Raw genomic sequence first — 23568 nt, 5'->3', positions numbered from 1 at the left:
AGTAAAAAGTGTAAAGTGTTGTAAAGATCACCTAAAAAACCCTCATAATAGGATCACGTTGTAGCTAAGCAGTTCAACACAAATATCTTGGCAATTGTTAATGTTAGGAAAACAAACAACTCTCTTGTGTCAATATAATGCCCCAAACTGTAAAGATAAAACACACACTATCCCAACAGATGCCAGGTTTAATAACCATCAACTCCTGGACCTCTTATCTATTTTGTCTCAAGTTTCTGTTCTGTTCCAGTCTTTCTTTGGCCACAAGGCTAAATTGTCAATTTAGTACACAATAAGTAAATAATATTTCCTTGTTGACCATATTATTATTAATAATATTATTAATAACAGAACCAGGACCCAGCAGTTGAGAAATTATGCCTTATAATTGGTTCAGATTTCAAAACAATTTGATTTCAATCTGAAGACACCAGTGTCACTGAAGAGCTTTGTTGGGTGATGCCAGTCAAATTTGAGGGTACAGAACATGTACTGTATACAGTCTGAAAAATAGGCCCCTCCAAATGATTGCTGGTAAAGTAGCTTTACTCATAAAAATAGTTACTCATAATTATAGATTGGATTATCAGTCGCATGTTTTAAATAAAATGTTTCCGGCAAGGAAACAGCCCCAAATTCCACATTTAACATTTCGGATTAAATCCCTTAATTTTAAACCTGATTCACCGAAAATAGCCTATCTACAAGCTCACGACACGTGATAAGTTGTTGTGAGCTTGTAGATCAGCTATTTATGGTGTGCTACAGCCGCACACAAGTATAAATCAGGCATTAGGCAGCCACAATTGCCATGGCCCATGAAATAGATGGTAGCCTGCCCTACACAGTGTCAAGCACTGGTACCAAGGTTAGAGGATTTCCTTGTGGTGTACTGCAGCAACTCAATTAGAAAAGAACCAACCCAAAAAGCGAAGGGACAAATGAGCAAGGAGTGATTAACAAAAATGTAAACCCTGTATAAGTATAAAATGTCAAATTTGATGTATTGTCAGACAAGTTACCATCCCATATATTCTATTAAAAATGTATATTCTATTGTCCATAATTTGTTCTGTACCGTCCTCATGCTCTGTATTTATGTGCGGCATACCTGTCAACCCTCCCGTTTTCCCCAGGATTCTCCCATATTTTATCCTTCTTTCCCGCTGTCCTCCGGTTTAAACATCCCCTGCGTGCAGAAAATGTAATAAATGAAGCAGATAGCACCGTGCCCCCCCCTTCCCCTCCCTGATGCAGTTTGAAAAATATCCCTTATTTTCAAATCACAATGTTGACAGATCTGATGTGAGGTCATGTGTCTTTGTGCTTCCAAAACAGCCTCTGTAAACTAGTGTGTTGCAACTTGACACACAATTTGACCAAGTATTTCAACAGTTACAGATTGTAAAAGTAGAACAAATTGGTAGAATGAAGTTAACAAGTTATTTCACAACACCTTTGGCAACAGATATTGAAAATGTCTGGATAAAATGGGTATTTCCCGATTAGGGTTCAAAGTTCATACCTCACCTATTCATATGGCAATGAGGAAAACACATCATTGCTCTTTTTCTATTGGTGGAGCTGCAGCTCAATCAAGAGAGCGACATCAAGGTCATACACACAATTAATCTTTGTTTACACGCTCCTTAAAAAGGACTTTGTTTCTTTGATACATTCATTGTCCTCAGCTGCCAGCAAAACTGGTCCAGCATACCAAAACGAAGCCAGCTAAAAAAAAATGCTTCTACAAAAGCAGGTTGTAACTTTGTAAATTTGCGTAGTCAAAGGCGGATTCAGCACAATGTAAGAGTGTTCAAAATAAATACTCAGTAATGGTTCCTCCTTTACGTCCTGCATTACTGACCAGCCCTATTTCAGACCAACTGAAAAAATACATTTTCAGCAGAAATAAAAGAGCATCATGTGATCCATCCCCTGCTCCATTACAGTTTTTGAACATCATTCCAGTTCACATCATTTCATGATTTTTTCCCCCCCAGTCAAATGCTTGGTGAATCTCACTCTCTTGCATATTTCATATACCAGTTGTCCTGTATATCTGTGCTGAGACAGCTGTGCCAAAACGAGCTACTGTACTGTGAATGTATTGTCTGTGAAATCCAGTTTGAAATGTTCCCTCTGCGCCTTTCTCTGCCATGCATTCGTTCTTTTGCAGATGGCTATCCCATTTAGCTTGGAGGAATTGCTTGAGTGTAGCGCCTCTCTTAATCGATGTAGCTGCTTCCCTCCATCCCTCACAATCCCCAGTCTTTTAAATGGTGTTCCTACGATTGAGACCAAATCTCATCCTGCGAGTCTGTGTCATCCAATTCAAAATCCCCTTTGGCACGCCTCGAACCCTCACGACTGACCTTGGACTGAGATGCGTCTTCATTGATATTATTCAGTGGGACATAGCAGTAGTCACGCTGTTGGGTGTGGTGCACCACCAGCGACCCCCGACACTCCCGAACGAAGTGAGCTGCCATACTAGCCAACAGCAGGAAGGCCAAGGACACAGTTATTATTAGCCATGTCCAGCTGAGGAGGCAAGGAGAGAAATACAATATATAAAGAACATGTAATTATATTGAGGCAAAGGAAGCAAAAATCACTAGTCTGAGCCACAGACACCAGCACTTAACAGTTAAAGCCAACAAGAGTGTGCCTGGACCGTGGTTGTTTTCTACCCTAGAGAAACAATGCTTTTGTGAAGAATATGATGAATCATGTGCATATTTAACTGTGATAGGTATAGGTACAGTATGTGTCCTGTCAAAGTGCCCTTGAGCAAGACAATGTACCCCTGCCTGCTTAGTTAAAGCACATCACTTGGCTTCAGAAACCACAGAACAATGACAAAGTTGACAGGAAATGACGGTAAAAAAAACCTGTCTTTCCTCCATCTGTGACCAGACAGCCCTTCACAAAGGGCTTGTCCAGAAACCATAGCAACACCCAACAATCCCTAACTTGCATGTGAAAGGTAAGGGGGCTAATGAATGCATCTAGATTGCAGAATCTCCAGCTTTGTTTACATGTAAAGGAGAATCTGAGATGGTTGCCAAATGCAGGTCTGGAGTACCAGGTGTTCTTTTCCAGACATTAATTGGACCCCATTAAGCACAGCGGAAGACAAGAACGATTGTGTTCCTAAATTGGTATGATATAAACAATAATACATTTCTCTTGTTAGACCAAATCTGAATATATATTTAAGCTATTTACTCGATTAGCCAGCATAATCCTCCAAAAGGTTTAACCTTGCATCTCAAGAGAGTTAACTAAATACACTTGTAAAAGAAGATTTCTGCTTACTGAAGCAGAAATGTACAAATATTTGTCAGGGGGTAATTTCCCACTTTGGTAAACATCAGTAACGTGACACATTTTTGTGTCAGGGACAAAGACAGTTGAGTTAAAGTGAAACTTAGCTGATTTCAAACCTGATTTGCCACACTTACTTGATCTCCTCAAATAAGAACAAAAATGGAACCCTAAATCCCTCCTTGCTCAAGAGACTTGACCGTTGACACTTACTTTGCCAGATAAGACTTGTCTCTGTAAGCCTGCTCCTCACGTGTCCATGTTGTAAACATCTGTTTGGCCAGACAATGGCCCGCTGTGGAGACACAAAGGTTAAGATTGTTGTTAAGATTGTTAACATATATCAAATCCAAACAGAATACTCCAGAGTCCCAAAGTGGTATGTTGATACCCTGAAAAATCCTGTTAATTTAACTCAGAGAATGTGCAAATGGAACAAAACAAACCCATAAGGCCTTGGTTCCATTTGTACATTCTCTGAGTTACAAATGGATAAATGAACACTGAGGATTTGACTGTGTATAAATATCAATTGATTAACTACATTAATAACCAAATATCAGTTGAGAACAGAAAAACAAATCAACTCTATCAGTCCATACATAACAGTACACAGACAATAATAGATGGGACAGCCAGGCTTGTGTCTAAATACATCTCTGTGGAAAAGTAATAACCAGTCCTGTTATTTAGTGGCTTAAAAGATATGGTCATCTCAGTGTGGTCAATATAGCACAGGCCTGTTTGGCCCATAAGCATATCGACGTTGTCGGTTGGAAACCTTGTATGTCCAAAACGGTTACTTTTCAGGAAAATAATTACCTGCGTTCCTATGGTTCCAATGTAGTTATTATTTAGTCACAAGCTCTTACTAATACTTTTCATTGGTTCAATATTTATAAAATCCACAGACATACTTAACCACTTTCACTTTCACTACATACTCACAAAGTGTCGCGATGCGATGTGTTGTGAACTTGTAGATCGGCTATTTTTGCTACTTTTGTGCAACACTGTAGTATGACGAAGTAGGACATTAATTTACGAAAAAAACATAAATATGGAGATACAAGGTTTTTGCCCGACAGCAATGATATTTGCTATGGGGCAACTAGGTTGTTTTTTCAACTCTCTCTCCTATGCAAATAGCTCACCATTTGCAAACCACACATGCACAGCACACACAGACAGAATTCCTCTATCTCCCTTTCTCTCTCTTATCTCTATCTACTGTATGAGTCTCTCAGACTCAATGCCTCAATGTGCACAATGATACATAGTATGATACACATACTGTAGGAAAAGTCTGCTAAACTAGTAACCAGTGGTTCCTGTTGGTTCCTATCTAGGTCAAAGGAGCTGAGAGCTGTGCGGCTGGCACTTGTTAATGACAGACACCCAAACAAAGTTCTCAACTTAGCTTCTTTTACAAGGGGCTAATTATAACTCAGGGTAACTTGCTGATTTAGAGTTGCAGTCAGTCAGTTCATGGCAAGGGTCACTCTGCTCAACAGATACATAGCAGTGCTGAGTCTTAGATAAGAACCTGTGTGTGTGTGTGTGTGTGTGTGTGTGTGTGTGTGTGTGTGTGTGTGTGTGTGTGTGTGTGTGTGTGTGTGTGTGTGTGTGTGTGTGTGCGTGTGAGCGAGTGTGCCCGACATCTGTCTGAGGTTAAGGGACCATACCGCTGGTCTGGCATGTTAAGCCCATTGACTACAACTCAGCGTATAATTGACATTACAGCCAACTATTTTCAAAAGCATAGCATAGTCTATTTGATTTTTGAGGAAGCCATTGCTTTCCATTCTATCCAGTACAGTTTGAAAATCAAAGCACAGACTTAAGGGCTGTTCACACTGAGCACAATCCTATCCTATCCTATAGTATATTAAGGAAACCTCTGTCCCGTCAGTCAGCCACACGGAAAAAAAGTCTGTCCCACATGCTTCTCCTCATTGATCTCAACTTGCATACAGGCATTGACCATTAGCATGCACAGAATGACGATGCCCGTTTTTCACTTTCCCAAAATGTAAGCTGTTTATTAGCGTTTTTGTGTAATCACCGGAGATTGCCAGTTCGGCCTATGGGATCTGTCGGCCACACCCCGGGTTTACTTAGCTATGGGGCTACGGGCTGTCAGCTTTTGGTGCATTAGCGTGTTGTTTACTCATTGATACAACGGAGCAGAGCGTCCCAAGGGGTCCACGAAGCATTTGCTGGGGTCCGCGACGACTTGCCTCACGGCTGCAGAGAAAAACCTGTGAATGACGCGTGGAGCTGCACCGTGTGTGTGTGTGTGTGTGTGTGTGTGTGTGTGTGTGTGTGTGTGTGTGTGTGTGTTGTAACTGTCGGAGCTAGACACACGCCTTGCCCATACATAACTCAAAGTCGTCCAATACTTTGAGTGCGCATGGACGCGTGGGTATGGACTAGTTACTATAACAAATATAAAAATCATTCTAAGTCAAGTGGGTGTCATAGTTAACACCACAACTATAACAAATACAATGGTGAACAATATAGAGTTATTGCTGTAGTGCTCAGTGTGAACGGCCCTCTAAACTTGCTTGAGATAGGTAACCTAACACAGTGAACTTTATTGTGTGGCTATTTGTATCAAAGTTTTGTTGTGTTTCAATGCAATTTAAAGTGCACATTGATTTATGCCCAGACAAAAACTATTCCTGTAAAAAAAGATTGATTTATATACGAAAACTCAAATGTTTTTTATATTATTGTTTTTTCTCCCCATTTGGCACGTCTCTCTATTGGTTGCATGCAATGTTTGTGGACATGAATTCCTTTGCAAACCCTGTATTGACACAGGGACAGGAAATCAGGTTTTTAAACCTTTATGACACTAAACAGATCTTACGGCTGTAAGGGAGAATAAGCTTATATTTTCTTTCCCTCCACATTTAGGACCAACAAGATGTGGACTAGTACAAAATAAAACAAAAACCTAGATCCTTTATGTAATTTATTGTGTACTCTCATTCAGAGACTCTGAAGGTTTACTGACTTGAATATTTTAGACACTTGACTGTTGCATCTCATCATTCTACTGCTCTGCTCCTTTTAGTTCTCTCTGGAAGAGATTGAAGTATCAAATAGAAAACAAATGTCAGAGGGGAACGGAAAGCTCACATTAGCACTTCTGTTATGTCTGGGGAGGGGTCACTCACAGTTGTTCTGCTGGAGAAAAGATAGTGTATCAGGAGAGGAGAGAGCCTGCTCTAACCGAACTAAATGACACCTGCATGGACAAGGGTTCTACTGTGTGGAAACACACAGGTCTCACATACTGTATGTTTAATATCCTAACTGGTTTCACCTAGACATAAGGGAGAGTGTTTGAGAGCATGTTTGTGTCTGTGAGAGAGAATGAGTAAGAAAGAAATCAGAGGAAGACAGCAATGATACACACACACACACACACACACACACACACACACACACACACACACACACACACACACACACACACACACACACACACACACACACACACACACACACACACACACACACACACACACACACACACAGTAAGTAACCACTTATTTTACCCCCCTCTTCTCCAATTTCATTTCATTGTTATGCCTTGTACTTGTAATGATACTGTAATGTTCAATTACCACAATAATAAGTAGGGCTGGGTATCGCCTGCACCTACGATACGATACGTATCACGATACAGAAGCCTCAATACGATACCAATCGCGATATACCTTGATATCCAAATAATAATAACTCCCCCCAAAAAACATTATTTTAATAATAATTATGTTAAAATTGCGTTAATAATTTTCGGTTTACATGGTTAATAGCATATTTCGGTAGAAGCAGAATCAAAAATATTCAAAATTAATCAGGAGTAGAAGAGAGAGTGCGTTCCATTATGGCCAGTGTTGCCAAATCAGTTTATTACAAGCGACTTTGGTATTGTTTTTCTGTAAAGTAGATTGTACATATTGGGGTCCTTGCTCTTGGCATGAAAATGTTTGAGAACCACTGCTCTAAAACAATATTACACAATACGGTTTGACTGGCCTGTCCTAGTTGCTTATTTGCTTATTTATAGACCTGGTTGCTTGTTTCTCTCGCAACAGAATCTGGATACTGGCTAGTGACTCCAGAGCCGGCTCCGTCTGTGAACCGTGCTCCCTGACTGGGACGGTGGATAGAACTTTCTGCCACAGTAAAATCCATCTAAAAGTACCACACAACTGAAAAGTATCGCGACTATGACCGCAAATTAGAAACTCAAAGTGGTTATAACGTTGAGGCACAGCTGTTAACAATGCGTAAATACCAGCGGCCGTCAATGTCTTGGTATCGGGTCAGAGTATCGGGAGTACATGAGTAGGGTATCGGGCCAGATTCCGATACCAGTATCGGAGCAACAGTAAAACTGAAACTCTTGAAACACTGTTGCATTGACAAGATAATTTCAGTTACTTTGAATGCTTGGTTTCAGTTTGCCCAGGGCACAACTGCAAAATGTGCCCTTCACTAAATATGCAGTAGCTTGGACCAGCAGTACAATGGCAAAGCTGCAACATGATTTGCAAACACTATGTTACTATGGAAAAAAGTCCAAGAAGTATACCGCTTAATTCCCAAGTGGCGTAGACCAAAGGTTCCCAAACTTTTTAGGCCGTGACCCACCCAAATAATCATATTTGAACTGGGGACCCCCCCACTCTGACAAGCATTTATTTCATTGGAGAATCAAATGTTATGATTTGACACAGTTGTCTGACTAAGTGGGAAAGTGTTCCTTAAATAGATCTCTATGCTTTACTGCTGCAAGACACGGTAACATAAAATGTTCAGTCCTGACACAAACATATCTACACACACAGGATAAAAGGTATGGGCTTCTAGGGGGAGGCTGAAAAGCTGCAGAGGAGTGAGATTCCAGCAGAGCCCTCTAGTATTCACCACCTAGGGCTCGTAAACACACTAGAGGTATGTCCTACATATGGGAAATGCATGCACTTGCATTAACTGGGCAGGACCTACATATAGACCTTCATACGCACGCACGTGCAAGAGCAGGAACACACAAATACCCACGTAGGACTAGACACAGCTATGCTACATACAGTAATTGGTTCTTTTCCACATCATGGCACTGGCTCGACTCAACTCTACTCGCTTTTGGCCACACATACTTAGATAATGCCCCTTTAATATAGCTAGTCATCATAGCGATGTCAAAACCTCTGTGTAGGAGAGCACTAAAGAATAATGGCAACTTGCCCAACAAAAATGTTTATGATAACATTTAAGGTGAAAAATAGACATGCAGTTAATCAATATAATTATTCTTTTCACTTACAATGGCTAGTTCAAAAGTTCAATATTTTGGAGCTTGCATGCAGTACAGGGGAGTTTGACGTGACGCAATAACTCTAGTAACCATTTTCTCTGACCAATCAGTAGACTGCAGGATTTTCACGTCTCCTTTTGATCACCTCAGCTCACTCAAAAAAAGTACCAGGAACTAGTACTTTTGCCTAATGGAAAACCAAAAAGGCGAGTAGATTCAAGTCGAGTTGAAGACCTCAAATACAAATGAAAGATAGGAGTGGTACAGTGAGAGAGAAAGAGGAACCTAGTCCAGACGGCAACATTCAGTAATCAGTATAACTTGAGACGGTGTCCTTAGATAACACTGTCGTTCTACATGACAGTAACAGACTATTCAGACATAGTAAGAGGGAAGATACCCAACCCTTCTAACCATTAAACAGAATACATAGCACTATAACTAATATAGAGTTACAGAGAAATAAAAGGAGCTACATAAACATATTAGCAATCAGCAATAATAAAAGGGGAGGCTTTCACTGTAGGCTTGGATGAGGTTAGCTCAGCAGAACAGAAATAGCTCACAAGAGTAATATTGTCATAACAAATGACAGCAGTAACAAGGTTAACACTTACACGCAACTTATCTGCCACATGCAGACCAGTGCCTCTCGCAATCTAAACCACTTTCACTTTGCCCGTCTTTGTTTGTTAAGCAGTGGTTGGCCACAGTTGCGAGAAAAATACTACAGAGATTTGTGTCACCACACAACACACAGAATAACTGTTCAAAACAGGTAGGATGTGTCATTATTGGTGGAGTTTATGCCCAGATTTCCTCTTCATGTTGTTGTGCACAGTATGTTTTGATCCAGCTGATGGCAATGTTTACTGTAATTATGTTGAAAATTATGTGTGTGTGTGTGTGTGTGTGTGTGTGTGTGTGTGTGTGTGTGTGTGTGTGTGTGTGTGTGTGTGTGTGTGTGTGTGTGTGTGTGTGTGTGTGTGTGTGTGTGTGTGTGTGTGTGTGTGTGTGTGTGTGTGTGTGTGTGTGTGTGTGCGCGCGCGCGTGCGTGCGTTCTGTAAGGATACCTCTGTATATGGTATGGTTCCTTTCTCCATGGATCAAGGCATTGCAGCTTCCCGTGACAGTGTCACATGGACATAGATCTTGACACTGACACTCCTGGTTGCAGGACAGACCATAGAACCCCACAGGACACACTGACAGACAGGGAGATATAGCAGGGAGAGATGACAGAAAAATGAATGTATGCATGCCATTACCGTTTATCCACTATTCACTCTACTATTCAGATAATTTATTTGAGAAATAACTCACATGTTCATACTATACCACGCCAGGGGTGGGAGTGTTAAAATATTTCAAGCCAGGACCCATACTAATAACAGTTTTCAACATTCCTGGCTTAATAAAACACTAGAAATCTTAGATCTATTTTGTCATTAGTTTAAGGTCCACAATCCCAGCCTAGCAGGAGGGACATTTGAGGGAGACAACACGTTGCAACACATTGTGATATTGTAGATCTGCTTATTCACCTATTCTTGCAGAATGTTCCCCTATTATGACTAAGGTTCATGATGTGCTTAACTCCCTGGTAGGAGTTATAAACCAGCAGTACCAGGGGTCCCTTCTGAGGACTAGTGTTGAACCCTGCTCTACAACTTACAGAGTTGTCGAGAAAAACGACTGATGGAAGGTTAACACTGACAGACAACAGGAAACGGATGACAATGTCTTTTATGAAACATGAATGTCCATAGCTATTTAGTCAGCTCAGGATTTGGGTTTTTATTAAAGTCTAAGGAGGCAGACAAGGAAATTATGTAACAAAGCTTAGCATATCAGGGCTAATGTTCCCCACCTGCTCATTAAAGGAGCCAGAGATTTGGCAGGGGCCTCATGTAGTCGCACGCACGCACGCACGCACACAATGAAGATCATGAAGAGATCATTTCTGTGATTTTGGGGCAGCTGTAGCTTAGTGGTTAGAGAGGCCATCTGGTAATCAGAAGGTCACCGGTTCGCCTCCCGGCCCGCCCATGTCTACGTGTCCCTGAGCAAGACACTTAACCCCTTACTGCCCCTTACTGAAGAACGTCTTTCTTTCGGTGCAACTGAGAGGACGCTTAGTTCTGTCCTTTTAAGAGTTCAAAATCTTACCATAAGCACTGTCTCTGTTTGCCAACAGTCTGTGCAACAGTTTGTTGTCTCACATCAGAATATCACTTTACCATGGTGTTTTTACTACAGATATCCATTGGACCATGTGCATATACTGTATTGAAATTAGTTTCATGTCGTTGGATAATATAGGTAAAAAATACTCCTATTCCACTGGCACATTCTACCAACAAAGGATGGCAACATTATAAGACTGAATCCCGAAGCTGGGTGAGGTTACTTTTGAGGCTATGGTAGTGTGCACGTGAGTATATTGAGTAAACATACATAAATCAGCAATAGCACACCCACATACAGCCAGTCTATATATATATGCAAACATCCATGCACACAGTGGTGGCTCAACAAGTTATTGCGCACGCTATGTCCTGGTGACAATGGATTTGAATCCAGCTCATAACCTTGGTCACATGTCCCGCTCTAATCTTTTTTCTTCAACATTCACCTTTTATTTGATAGAACGACAGTCGTTCAACAAAAATAACAGAGTTTAGGTGATACAAAGTATAATCTAGGCTTTAAAAGGCTACAAACTCGAAAAAAAAATAATACAATTTAAAAAAATGATCAAATAATTAAATACGTACATTGTTCACAAGAGTCGCCATGGAAACCAGCTGTGCAAGTGCAGTGTCCATGGACGGGGTCGCACAAGCCTCCGTTGGCGCAGGTGCAGGTCTGGTTGCAGCCGTCGCCATAGAAACCTGGCAGGCACTCTTCAAGGAAGAAGAAGAGAGCTAGATAAATACCGCAATGAGCTTTTTTGTTTTGGTCAAAACAAAAAAGTAGCTGAGGTCAATATCAACCTAGCCTTGAGTTGAGTGAAATGCTGAAGTGCAATGGAGAGTTGAAATTTCTACATTAAATTACATCTGTGGTTGTCAAAGTGGGGACGGAGGAACCCCAGGGGTCCTTAAGGGGGTCACCACCGAATTTAGTTAATATAGCATCAAATTGAATCACTTTTTTCTTTGAAAATAGCCGATCTACAAGCTCACAGCGTGTTATGATGCGAGTCATTGTGAGTTTGTCGATCGGCTAATTTAAAAGAAATTGAATAATTAGGAATATTTTAACAACACAAATCTTGTATGGGGGTTCATGGCACAAAATCTTTACAAATATACATATTCATTTGGGGGTCCCTGACATAAAAAGTTTGAGAACCACGTTATTACATACTTACTATAATGAAATGGAGAGTTGAGAAGTACATCAAAGAGTCACAGAGCTGACTGAGGCCTAAATACAGTGTTGTGTTATGTTAGGAATGGTTTCAGCTATGTTACCTTACCCACCTTTTGCCTTTAAGAGCTGCTATTATAGATATTCAAAGTATTGTGCAGAGGCACATTCTCCACAAATCATAGGTTCCTTATATTTGGTGCAGCTCCAAACCAGATCGAAAAAAACAAAAACAGTTTTTGTATGTTTGTTGCCTGTGTGTGTGTATTTGTGTCTGTATCTGGACTGCATGTGCACACTCTACTTCTGCCTCAGTAAGTCTGTCTGGGTTTGTGCATGTGTGACCAAGAGTGGTCTGCAGATTACCTTGGCTGCAGTTTTGTCCCCTCCATCCAGCATCACAAATACAGCCATCTGCAACACGCAGAGGAAAAAAGTCTTTCAAAAGCATGGTGCAAATAAAAGTCTGCTTTGCGAATGTGTGTTGTAAGAACATTCATCCCTAATACATTCCATCAAGACCAATATAAAAGTGAGCAAACATTCAGTGACAATCTTATTCAGAGCAGCTTACAATGAGTGCAAGAACACAACGTTCAGAATCATATCACCCAGCCAATCGATTTAGTCAATTATAAAAAAAATCTATTAAAAATAAATCATGTTGATTCTTTGATATATACACACAAAATAACCCTGCTTCTCGATTATTCTATTAACCTACATGAGCAATATTAAGTCTTCTCTATATATCTAAATATCGGTTTCAATATATATTTTTGGTTAATTGCCCAGTTCTCATTTCCACCACACATTGTGTTGACACACACACACACACACACTTCCTCCACATAACACACTTACAGGCTGTACAGACACCATGGGCACCACATGCTGGTGGTTGTTGGCACACCAAAGTATCACATGTGGCACCGTGCCAGCCCTCCTGGCAAATGCACTGCCCGTCTACGCAGGTCCCGTGCCCACTGCAGTTCTCAGGCTGGCACAGGCGCTGGTGGACACACAGAATGGAGGAGACGCTCCGTGGGCAGCGCCACTTAGGATCAGTACTGGGTCAAAGAAAGAAAGAAAGAAAAGTGGGAGGTATGAACAGAATGAAAACTAGAAAAAGTGCTCCTCGGAGCACAGGTCTCCGCCAGGTCAGGTAGGTTATTGTGGGCCAGCAATGTTCGGAATTCGCCCATCAGGATTGAATATAAAAAATCGGACGGAACTATCTTGATCACTTGACTATAGAGATAATGTGTACTGATTTGCACGATGTTTGGACAAAATTTATAGGAGTAATATAAAAAAGAAAAAATCGGCCTCATGGTGGTGCTATAATAGGGCAAAGTTTAAAGGGTGGCGTTTGTTCTTCAACGTACTGTAGTGCGAATGTGCGTGCAAAGTTCCACCGCAATCGGACACTGCGTTCATGATTTGAGGCATTTAGTTCAAAACGGACCAATCCTGCAAACTTTGGAAGCCAACCTTAGCCAATCAGGATGGAATATGGAAAATCAGACAGATCCGTGTTGATCACATGACTATAGAGATACTGTGTACTGATTTGCGTGATGTTTGGATAAAATCTGTAGGAGTAATATAAAAAATTGGGTTTTGCACAAATCGGCCTCCTGGTGGCGCTATAACAGGGCCATGTAAAAAAAGTGGGGCACAGGTTCTGAATTGGCATCCAGGGAGTGTGTGTGCACAGTTTCGCAGGGACCGGGCCAACGGTGCCGGAGATTAGCTGGTCACAGACAGATGGACACACGGACGGACGGACGGACGGACACACAGACGGACACACGGACGGACGGACTGACAGGGGGTAAAACATACTCTCTCGCCATGCCTTTCGGCCTGGCGGAGACAAATATGTGAATTTAAAGAGAATGAGAAAATTAATGCAGCTCTATGTAACCTTTTAACAACTATGTAGCATATTATGTCCCACAAAATTATTACAAGTTACATGTTTAAGCAATAACAATCATGCTTCCATAAATGTATAGACTCAGGGGGGGTCCCTACTTGGGGCTTGACTTCATTACGATGTATAGGGGAGAGTTTCATCCTGGCATTTGCCAAGGCACCAAGGCAGAACTGCCAGTTAAAGCAAAGACTGGCCAATCACAGTGTGTCCTCACTGGACATGCTTGCAGAGACTTTCGGGTAATGAAGTCAAAGATGTTGGCTGCGATGTTATTTGTGTCCAAAGTGGCCACTGATACCCCAAACTACATAGTGCTGCTTTAAGGTAGAATAGGGATTAATATTGTATATATAACATCAACATCTGTACAGAAATACTAATCACCATTCGTGAACTGCGTCAAAGAACGTAAACCTAAACTCAATTGTGTGTCTTAACAATAAAATTGCTGGTGAGGACATGCATGTTTTTAAAATTGACTCACCAGTGGTCAGAGGGGTAGCTAGCCAATGAGCCATTGGTCACATAGGTGGAAGACCCGCCTCCATCCAGATTGATAGCATTGACAACTCCATTCCTCTTCAAGAAGTCTGCCACCTCCCAGAGATTCATACTTTATAAATAGAGACAAAACAACCAGAGAGGTACATAAAGGCGCCGCGCATTGGGGGAACCTTACACCAGCATGACTGATACTTTCCCATCCACATTAACCAGTACAGTATATGCACAGCATTACCAGATTTACTTTGGGAAACATTTGCAAATGTCCCTCTCTATGCAGAAATTCACCACGTAATTATCACATAACCTATGTCTGGAACACAGCACACAGGAATACAAGAAAGCACCTTTGACTGTGCTGTACAACAACACAGTAAATGTGCCCCTAAGGGATTACCAAGTAAAAAGTGATGTTATTCATGTTAGACAGAAGGTCAATCTCTCCAGAGAAGGTCATTGGTCAGTCTGATTGCATTAGATACAACGAGCTGACTGGCTATAATTTATTGAACTGGACCGTGTCTGATATTGAGTGGGGAAGTACGATGGGGGTGGGCGAGGACATGTCACCTTGTTGTTGCTTTGCGCAGCCAGATATTTAACACAAACACATTAATCTCTTGGGGGTCTGTGAGGTCACAGCGTGAAGGCACTGTGAGATCAATAGAATTGATTGGCACGAGGGAAACTCGGAGGAAGTTAGTGTCTTAATGGCTATTGCAATTCACCCACTTGGCTGAAATGGCACTCCTGTCAATGAATTCCTATATCACTTTTATAATCACAACAATGTTTTACTCTCCATTCTAATTAAATCTTATCTTGTGTATATATATATATATATATATATATATATATATATATATATATATATATATATATATACACTGTAATAATATGATATAATATATTACTCTACATTCTATTCATCTTTTACCTACAAACCTTTTAACTGATTTAATTTCCCATATCTCCTATTTTACTGTACTTCTTTATCTTCACAATTTATTAATGCACATTCATGCATTAGTGAAATTATAATTTGAGGATTCCATCATGGCTTTTCCCTGCATTTCCAAAATCTCCTATATTGAGCACTGCATGTCCAGTAGGTGAGGTCCCTTATTTTCGTAGCCAATCAATGGGTCCGCTCGGAGTGTGTAAATGGAGTGGTGCACCAGCCAACCTGGCTGTGGCGCATCAGTTAAGCAGAGTCTGCACATGATTTAAAAGCCATCTCAGCCGGCAGATACGCTATACAAACATAAACACAACATGCTGGACTGATGTGCCACTATGAGCATGAGGGTGAGCAAACAGAGTCATCGATACATGATTAGGGGGGTTGAGGACACTGGAAAGGCCATATTCCCACACATTTGCCCTAAATAGCAGAGTACCATAAACAGTCTTTTTCAGGCATTACAGTTGCAAGAGTAATAAATACAATAAAATATAATGCACATACAGCAGCCAGCAGGTGATTAGCGATATTGTTTCTCCTTGGCATCGATATCTCACCCTCAGTAATTAATGATGCAATAATCAGTTGTGCACTCTGACAAATATGCCAGGTTATTTGTTTCCACCTCCTGCCACCGGCATTTATACTTCCTCGTACGATGGTGTCATGTGAAAATAACCGATCAACGAGCTCATAGAACGGGTTTTTTGTGTGCAATTTTTGACAGAAATTTGGAAAGGGGTTGTAGGACAAGGAGCACACCCTGTGTTGTAGCACACCGGAATAAGGAAAGAGAAGTACCACAAAAGTAAACAGAGAAAATGGAGAACAAGCAGCTACTTCCCACTGCTGTACTTGTTGCAGTGTGATCTCCTTCGTACTGAAGAACAAAAAAGTTGTGTGAAAAACATGCAGCGGATTAGAGAGCATTAGTGTCAACAGACATTTGTCCTACAAATATAAAACAGGCTTAAACGACTAATGGTCATGTGCGTGCTGTGATCGGCCAATAATGCTTTTGATTGATTGATTGAAAGTTTGATTAGGCAAAAAGAATGTAAAACAACACAGTTACATTTATAATACTTTTGTCTAAAAGGTCTGACCAAAAAAGTCCTTGCGGACACTGTGCTTTTCTTAGGGATATGTAAATGACAATCCTATGGAATGTTAGATGGTTATACGCAGAACATCTAACCATGCATATTCAATTCCCTCTGGAATTCACAGATGTTGCATGAAGTGAAGAGCTGTTAATTAAACCTACACAGGACAATCAAACCATACAACTTGCCCAAACCTACATCACTCTCTTCCCTCACACTCACCAGTACACAGTAGCTATTTTGTGCTTACCCCCTGCGGTCTGTTTGTCCATCGATGTGGAACAGGATCAGTCTACCCTCCTTGTCATGACCCACCGCTGTCCTGGCTGACACGACATCCACAAAATGGCGGAACAAACCTGTTTAGGTAGAGCAAATGTATGTGGTGTTGTGGTCAATCAGATTTAAAATTATTTTACAGGCTACTTGCCAAACAATGTGCTGGTCTCCCACTGCCACTCACAATATTAAACCACAGAGATTAGTTTCTCATGCAAGATATATTCCACAGATGAAATGACGACGCAATGCATAAAGAGTACACACATATCTATTTATTCAAAAAGCCTTTTATGGATGTTGACAAAGCTGGGTTGTGCTGGGTCACATATTAACTTGTTTCTGTATGTTGTGTCAGTATACCTGTCTCCTGTATGTCGCCACACTCTGCCTCTAGGCTCTGGTTGATGTACTCCTGGCCGTTCCTTAGCAACCACACCACACCACTGACCAGCTGCTCAAAGGGGTTGGTCTTGTCCAGAACGTCCTCTTCTGACAGGTAGCTGGATGAAAGGGATGATGGGTCCAAAGAGAAAATTGAGAGAATATGGAATAATTGATAATATACCCAAACACATTTAACCCATATTTAGTAAAATGGGAAAAAAATAAGTTAAAACAATGAGTGTCTATGATAGCTAATCAGGGAAGGGCATTCAATAAATAAATTAAAATGTTTAGTTTAACAAAGGTATCTCCATCTACTAAGATATAGTGTTAAAATACACTGATGATTAATATAAAGAATAACCAGCCCCCAATTCAAGTTACAATTCGAGTTAAAAACTGAATTCTTATAGATACATACATACATACATACATACAGTTCATATGAGAAGAACTGTGTTGTTGACATGCTTGTAGAAGACTATTGACAATTGGCAGCAGTTGCAAAACACTGGACCCATTGAACTCTAGTTATTTTTACCTAAATTATTTGATGGCTGCCCTCTGTACAACCAAACATTCATTCAGGTGATCCAGGCAGCTGGCTTTTTATCTTTTTATGGTCCCTGCCCTTAAACAACTGTCACCTCGATTGAAAATCAGGTGAAAGGTGACAGGTGAAAACGTCTTCTCTTGAATGAAAGGATCCCACTGTTATCAACCAAGGGTTTATGCAAACGACTGTCAATAATTCCACATTAAAAAATACATTTAAGTCAGACATTTAGTCCACAGTCTGCTTACAATTGGTGAGCAGGTACAGTAGGCGTTCAGTATTTTAAACAAAGAGAGAGACAGTTGGCCATCCTGTGATCTTTTGCTTCCTAACTGCTAGACCAGCCTTGGACCAAAAGTTGGCAAGCCATTGACCCGAATGTGGGGTTAGTTTATCCCATAAAACCATATAAACACAAGGGGAGGCAAACCATCCAGATTTATCTCTTAACAACAAAACACTGCAATGTATGTCTGTAGCTCCACCAGGCACATCCAAGGCATTCAATTATTAAACCATAGGAACAAGGAGAGTAAATGATTGTGACCGGTTCATTTTTCAAAGGGGTGTGCGTAATTGTGATATTACACATTTTATTGAGATGGCAAATACTTCTGTGGGCCAACTGCTGCCCTCTCTGGCAAGTCAGTCCTCAATATTTATATTTCATCCCATGAGGGCTTTAACAAAATACTGCATTGCATTCAAACATTGTGCTACAGGTATGCATGACAAAAACATACAGTGATCTGCTTTCTCCTCGAGCTTGACACATTAGGTTTTTGTGCATGCAGTGGTATTAAGCAAGAGGAGGATCTCTTTGGTTATATTTATGCGTGCATTTTTGTCTTGTTTGTGAATGTGTCTGTTTTTTGGGGTTGCTATTAATGGTATTATGCAAGAAGCTAACTTTTGAGTATGCATGGGTGTGTACTAGATGCTGTTTTTCTTGAGCTACTATTCTTGGGTAAGGGGCGGACAGTGCCTTCATTATGGTTCATTAATATTAGGCATTGGAGCACAGCCACTACTAAATATGCACTGGTTATATTAAGTATGCAATGTACTAGGAATTCACTCAAAATATCAAGAATGTTACTATCTTGTATTTTTCTGGTTGTTCATCAAACATTATGAGTAACCAGCATGTGCGTGCAAGATAATTGTCCAATGAAAAGACAAATTAAAACGGAAGCAAAGACATGATTGTGAAAGCCTGTGATTTTTTTTCACTGTGCAAATAAACTACACTTCAAAAGTAATCATCATGATCTTCTAAGTGATCTAATTAATATGTTGTGAACTAAATGTACAATGGCTAGTTTAAGCCAAACAAAATGCATTCCATTCCTGCTGATTATTCCAACAAACATCAACAATACAGGGGTGCCCGCTGGCCTAGCGGGCGGGCGTATACCACATATGCTGGTAATCCAGCTTGACAGCGTGTCGTGGGTTCGACTCCCAGTCCCGACGACCTTTGCTGTGTGTCACCCACCCATCTCTCTCCCCATTTCCCGTTAGCCCACTATCCTATCAATAAAGGCAGAAAAAGGCCCAAAAATATCTTTAAAAAAAAAGAAAGATCAACAATACAACTGATTACTATGCCAGCTGAACTAGCCAATGATTTATTTTTGCTTTACCTTCGTACCTTTTCAAAGAGGAAAACATTTGAGGCAGTATAACTACATTGATAGCCAGTATATTAACTTAATATTATTAAGAGCATTCTTTACTGTGATTATGGGAACGTAAGTAGTGCCAACAAAGTGTGAGGCTTTGCATCCCTAACTATTGCATCACTGCAGTACCTATAATGACAGTAAAGAAGGTCTTCAAGGGTGTTATTGGAGTGAGAACAAATATTGCAAAAGACAGAGAAAAAAAGATGAAGAAAGAAACAGGCTGATAATACAGCACTGAAGGTATAACTGATGCAAATAAATAAATGCTTTGAACGTCAGGAAAAACAATGCCCATGTACTACATCACAAAATTACGGAACTTCTTACCCAAACACCAGGGTACCGTCTCTCCTGATTCCAAACTGGGCATTCTGCACGCCTCCACTGTTCACCACCAGTTTGCCATTGCTCACCACATTGCCATAACAATGGCCACTCTGCGTGCTGAAGAAGCCTCCATTTTGGGCATAGAGACAGCCAGCAGCCTTGGCTGTCTGCTCCACCTCAGCTCTGTGGTTTATCTCACAGCCCCCTGGCCCACCTGGCTCCACCACTGAAAATGTCTTCAGGGGGTCATTTACCACTGTCCAGTGACCTGGAGACAGGAAGTGAAATCTCTTAAATGTAACTATCAAACCAACAGCAATACAGAGATGGATATGAATAACAAAAAACGTAATATGGGACAGGTCACTAATCTCATTTGGTATCTTGCAACATGAATGCATTTGTTGTTAAATCCCACATGTTTCCAAGTCATCACTGACCATGGACCCATCGATGATCAACATCTGTGATAAACGTCATGGATTCGGCCACTGGCACCCCAGTGTGGTTGCTGGCCTGCCAGCTTTCATAGGTGATGTTGCCATGGATGATGGGTTGACAGTCTCTGACGTGGCGATGAGAGTGTGAGGGTCCATGGCCATGTGCATATGGCAAGAGGAGGTCATCATCCATAGACAATCTATGAACAAAGTTACAATAAACAAATGACACATTTTAAGATGTATGACCAGGGCTTTTGTTTTTGCATTATTTTAAACATTAATACATAATACAATTAGATTGTTGTAACCTGACGCTACCAGATCCAAACAGCTTGCTCCACACATTGTTCTCTGGCAGGGTCAGGTTAAGATTGTTGAGCATCACCAATATTTACATTAAATGCAACATTCATAACTTTGTAGTTATTGTAACCCTTGCTTATTGTGTGGCATAGCTCAAAGGGCATTCAAACATCTTTAATTAAAATCCACAATGAAAAGCAAAACGTTTTCTAAGTAAATTCCTTATAAAAGGCATGTTTGACTGTTTACTTATCCAGTAGGCTACTTTCCAACACGAGATTGTGTAACTGTAGGTCAATGTGTCAAGTGACAAGTCATTGTTGCATGATGTATGTGGATGCTTCCAAAAGGCAGAGGAAACTTTTCAAAACATTTACCTTAAGTAGCAGCTGTATGGGGCCCAGGCCTGCTAAGGTCACGGTCACCACAAGTGCCACTTCTACACAACTGTTGTGTAATCTCAAGAAGACCCTCAGGTCAAATGACCACCACACCAAGAAACCCCACAAAACAATCAACAGTAGTGGCTTATAGGCCATAGGGGTAAATGTAAAATGGTTGTGTTAACTTGTGAATTACTTTTCACTTATCATTATATGATTTTGATTGTGTTTTTACGAATCCACACTGTTGCGTGTTCCTTGGATAAAACATTATTTTGTTTGACATGATACAGCTTTCTTGAGCAGGTCTGTCTTGTGTAAGCCTTTCGCAGTGGTGTAAAGTAACTGATTACATTTACTCAAGTACTGTACTTACAAACACTTTTGAGTAATTTTTACTTCTGGAGTATTTCCAATTTTCAATACTTTTACTTCTACTCTACTACATCTCAGAGGCAAATATTGAACTTTTTACTACACTACAATTATTAGAAAACTTTAGCTACAAGTTACTTTGTAGATTTTGACTATTACAAAACATACATTAACCACTTCAGCCCTATATAATGTACATTTCGGCCATTTGAAAATAGCCGCTATACAAGCTCACATGCGTAAATGCGACGCATTGTGAGCTTGTAGAAAAGCTATTTTCCAAAAGATTTTTGTAGATTTTATATATACACATATTGATACTTTTACTTAAGTAAAACATTTGAGTACTTTTTCCACCACTGGCCTTTCAACAATGGAAAAACTGAAGTACACACACAGTGGCTACTAATAATGGCACAACACCACCTTGTGGCAAAAATACTTCATTGCAATGACATGCGTTTTCAGAAAAACGGACTTTTGGCCAGACTAAGATCCCTGGAATCGATAACTTTTGAAGTGATCCATTCCAGAGATCTAGTCCGAATGTTCAAATAGATAACAATGTTCACGGGGGAAAGCTCACTTCGCGTCATCAGAATTTCACCTACATATATGTTGTAAATGTTGCATTATTTTTTTATTTAAAAAGAAAAAGGGTACACAGGACCCCAATGGAAACAAGCCGCGCGCTTTCTTGGGTATAATCCTCTCTTAGCAGACCTTGTATTGAACTGTACTTGTGCTATTTTTTGCAAACTGTTAATAAAGTATTCAATCAATCAATATTTCAGTGTTTATATCCGCAGTGTGTTAGTGTAGCATTGCACGGATGGTTTCACTTCCCGTCTTTTCTGAAGACACTTAATCCTAAGTAAAGCCTGTTAACCGATTGGAACAGCACTTTTGTGTTGTGTATGTTTCATATGCGTAGAACTGGACACTTGTTGTGAACTTTGCAAACCACACAGAACTATGTTAAATACTGTGCTACTAGCTGTAGAATACAACTCTCGTAGACGTATTTATGATTCTGACGTTTTCAATCTACGAGAGTTGTAGGGTTCACCCCCCATGGACACAGGGACATTCAGCACTATACCCCGTAGACACTCCAAACATGTACAAATTGAAAATAAAGGTGCTTAACCCCAAGCTCCAAGGGTCCATGGGGGGGTGAACCCTACAACTCTCGTAGATTGAAAACGTCAGAATCATAAATACGTCTACGAGAGTTGTATTCTACAGCTACTGTGCTACCGTGCGGGTTAGTTAGGTGAACTGTTATGATTATGAGTTTGCTACAGAATGAGGCTTTAAAGAGCCCCATACTGTAGCAAACTCATAATCATGAAGTTGTCTTTGGTTAAGTTAGTTAGCAACTATATGGCTGAAACTGAAACCTTACCCGATAGTAGTGGTATCCGACAGCCAGCCCCAGAGCCATAACAGCAGCCAAACACAGTGACATTTCGCTGTGATTATCGCCATATGGCGATACTTTCCTGCCACCGTCTCTGCTGCTGTCACCTTTTTTCACGGTCTGTCACCAGTATCACCCACATTCTCCAGGACAGTTGGTCACATGACTGCGATGATCACATGACACGTGATCACTTTGTTTATTTTTACTGAGGAGAAACCGTAGGTCGTCTGGTCGTTAGGAGGAGTTCTCCTTGACGCTATGTTACTTTTCAGCCGTTGCTCTCGTCTGTAGTTAAATAAAAAAATACACTTTCGCTTCTCACCAAAACAAAGCCGGCGTTAAGGTGTTAAAGGCCTACTTTCCTTAATGGAAACACTCGGAACCCCCCACCTCACTCTAAAATACACTTTTTGGCCAGGAAAGAAACTATTTCACCGGATGGAAAGATTGTTGTAGTTTTTCTACTGCGCCCCCTACAGATCTGGACAATGGAATTTTTCTATTGACCAGATCTGTAGGGGGCGCAGTGGAGTAACTAAAATAAATTTCCTTCCGGTGAAATATTTCCTTTTCTGGCCAAAAGTGTATATTTTATACGTAAGGTGGGGGGCTCAGAGTGTTCCCACTAAGGAAATTAGGCTTTTAACATCTTAAAACCGTCTTTTTTGGGGGGTGAGTAATGAAAGAATATATTTTATTTTTTACTACAGACGAGAGGCTGCGCAGCCGATGACAGACGCGAACCGACATGTGTGGATGTACCCATAGCGTTAAGGAGAACCTTTCTAACGCTATGGACCTGCTAGAGAAACCGACAACGCCATGTTAGTTATTAGTTT

The 23568-nt window shown here is 40.6% G+C and overlaps 1 protein-coding gene across 1 annotated transcript; it reads right to left on the bottom strand.

The window, feature by feature from the left end:
• Positions 1–1169: 1169 nt before the first annotated feature.
• On the bottom strand, positions 1170–22867 carry nagpa (N-acetylglucosamine-1-phosphodiester alpha-N-acetylglucosaminidase). The gene is made up of 12 exons (XM_084052093.1): positions 22712–22867; positions 20240–20439; positions 19800–20067; positions 17205–17344; positions 16813–16921; positions 14473–14601; positions 12911–13116; positions 12413–12460; positions 11449–11577; positions 9745–9876; positions 3544–3625; positions 1170–2544 (listed from the first exon to the last, which is right to left on the bottom strand). Exons 1-12 carry the CDS (start codon positions 22792–22794, stop codon positions 2289–2291), a joined length of 1782 nt encoding a protein of 593 aa, XP_083908219.1. The 5' UTR covers positions 22795–22867; the 3' UTR covers positions 1170–2288.
• Positions 22868–23568: the final 701 nt, after the last annotated feature.

Source organism: Gymnoscopelus microlampas (assembly GCF_963454915.1).
Source record: "Gymnoscopelus microlampas genome assembly, chromosome: 3".
NCBI lineage: Eukaryota > Metazoa > Chordata > Actinopteri > Myctophiformes > Myctophidae > Gymnoscopelus > Gymnoscopelus microlampas.
This window is presented reverse-complemented; position numbering and strand designations above follow the sequence as displayed.

What these genes read in the sequence shown, in the direction of transcription:
- nagpa (XM_084052093.1), bottom strand. Translation starts at nt 22,794, where the DNA reads ATGGCGATAATCACAGCGAAATGTCACTGTGTTTGGCTGCTGTTATGG. An exon ending in GACGGTACCCTGGTGTTTGG is followed by an intron (nt 17,345 to 19,799) that starts GTAAGAAGTTCC and finishes CCTTTCATCCAG; the next exon opens with CTACCTGTCAGAAGAGGACG. An exon ending in GGACAAACAGACCGCAGGGG is followed by an intron (nt 14,602 to 16,812) that starts GTAAGCACAAAA and finishes CTATTTATAAAG; the next exon opens with TATGAATCTCTGGGAGGTGG.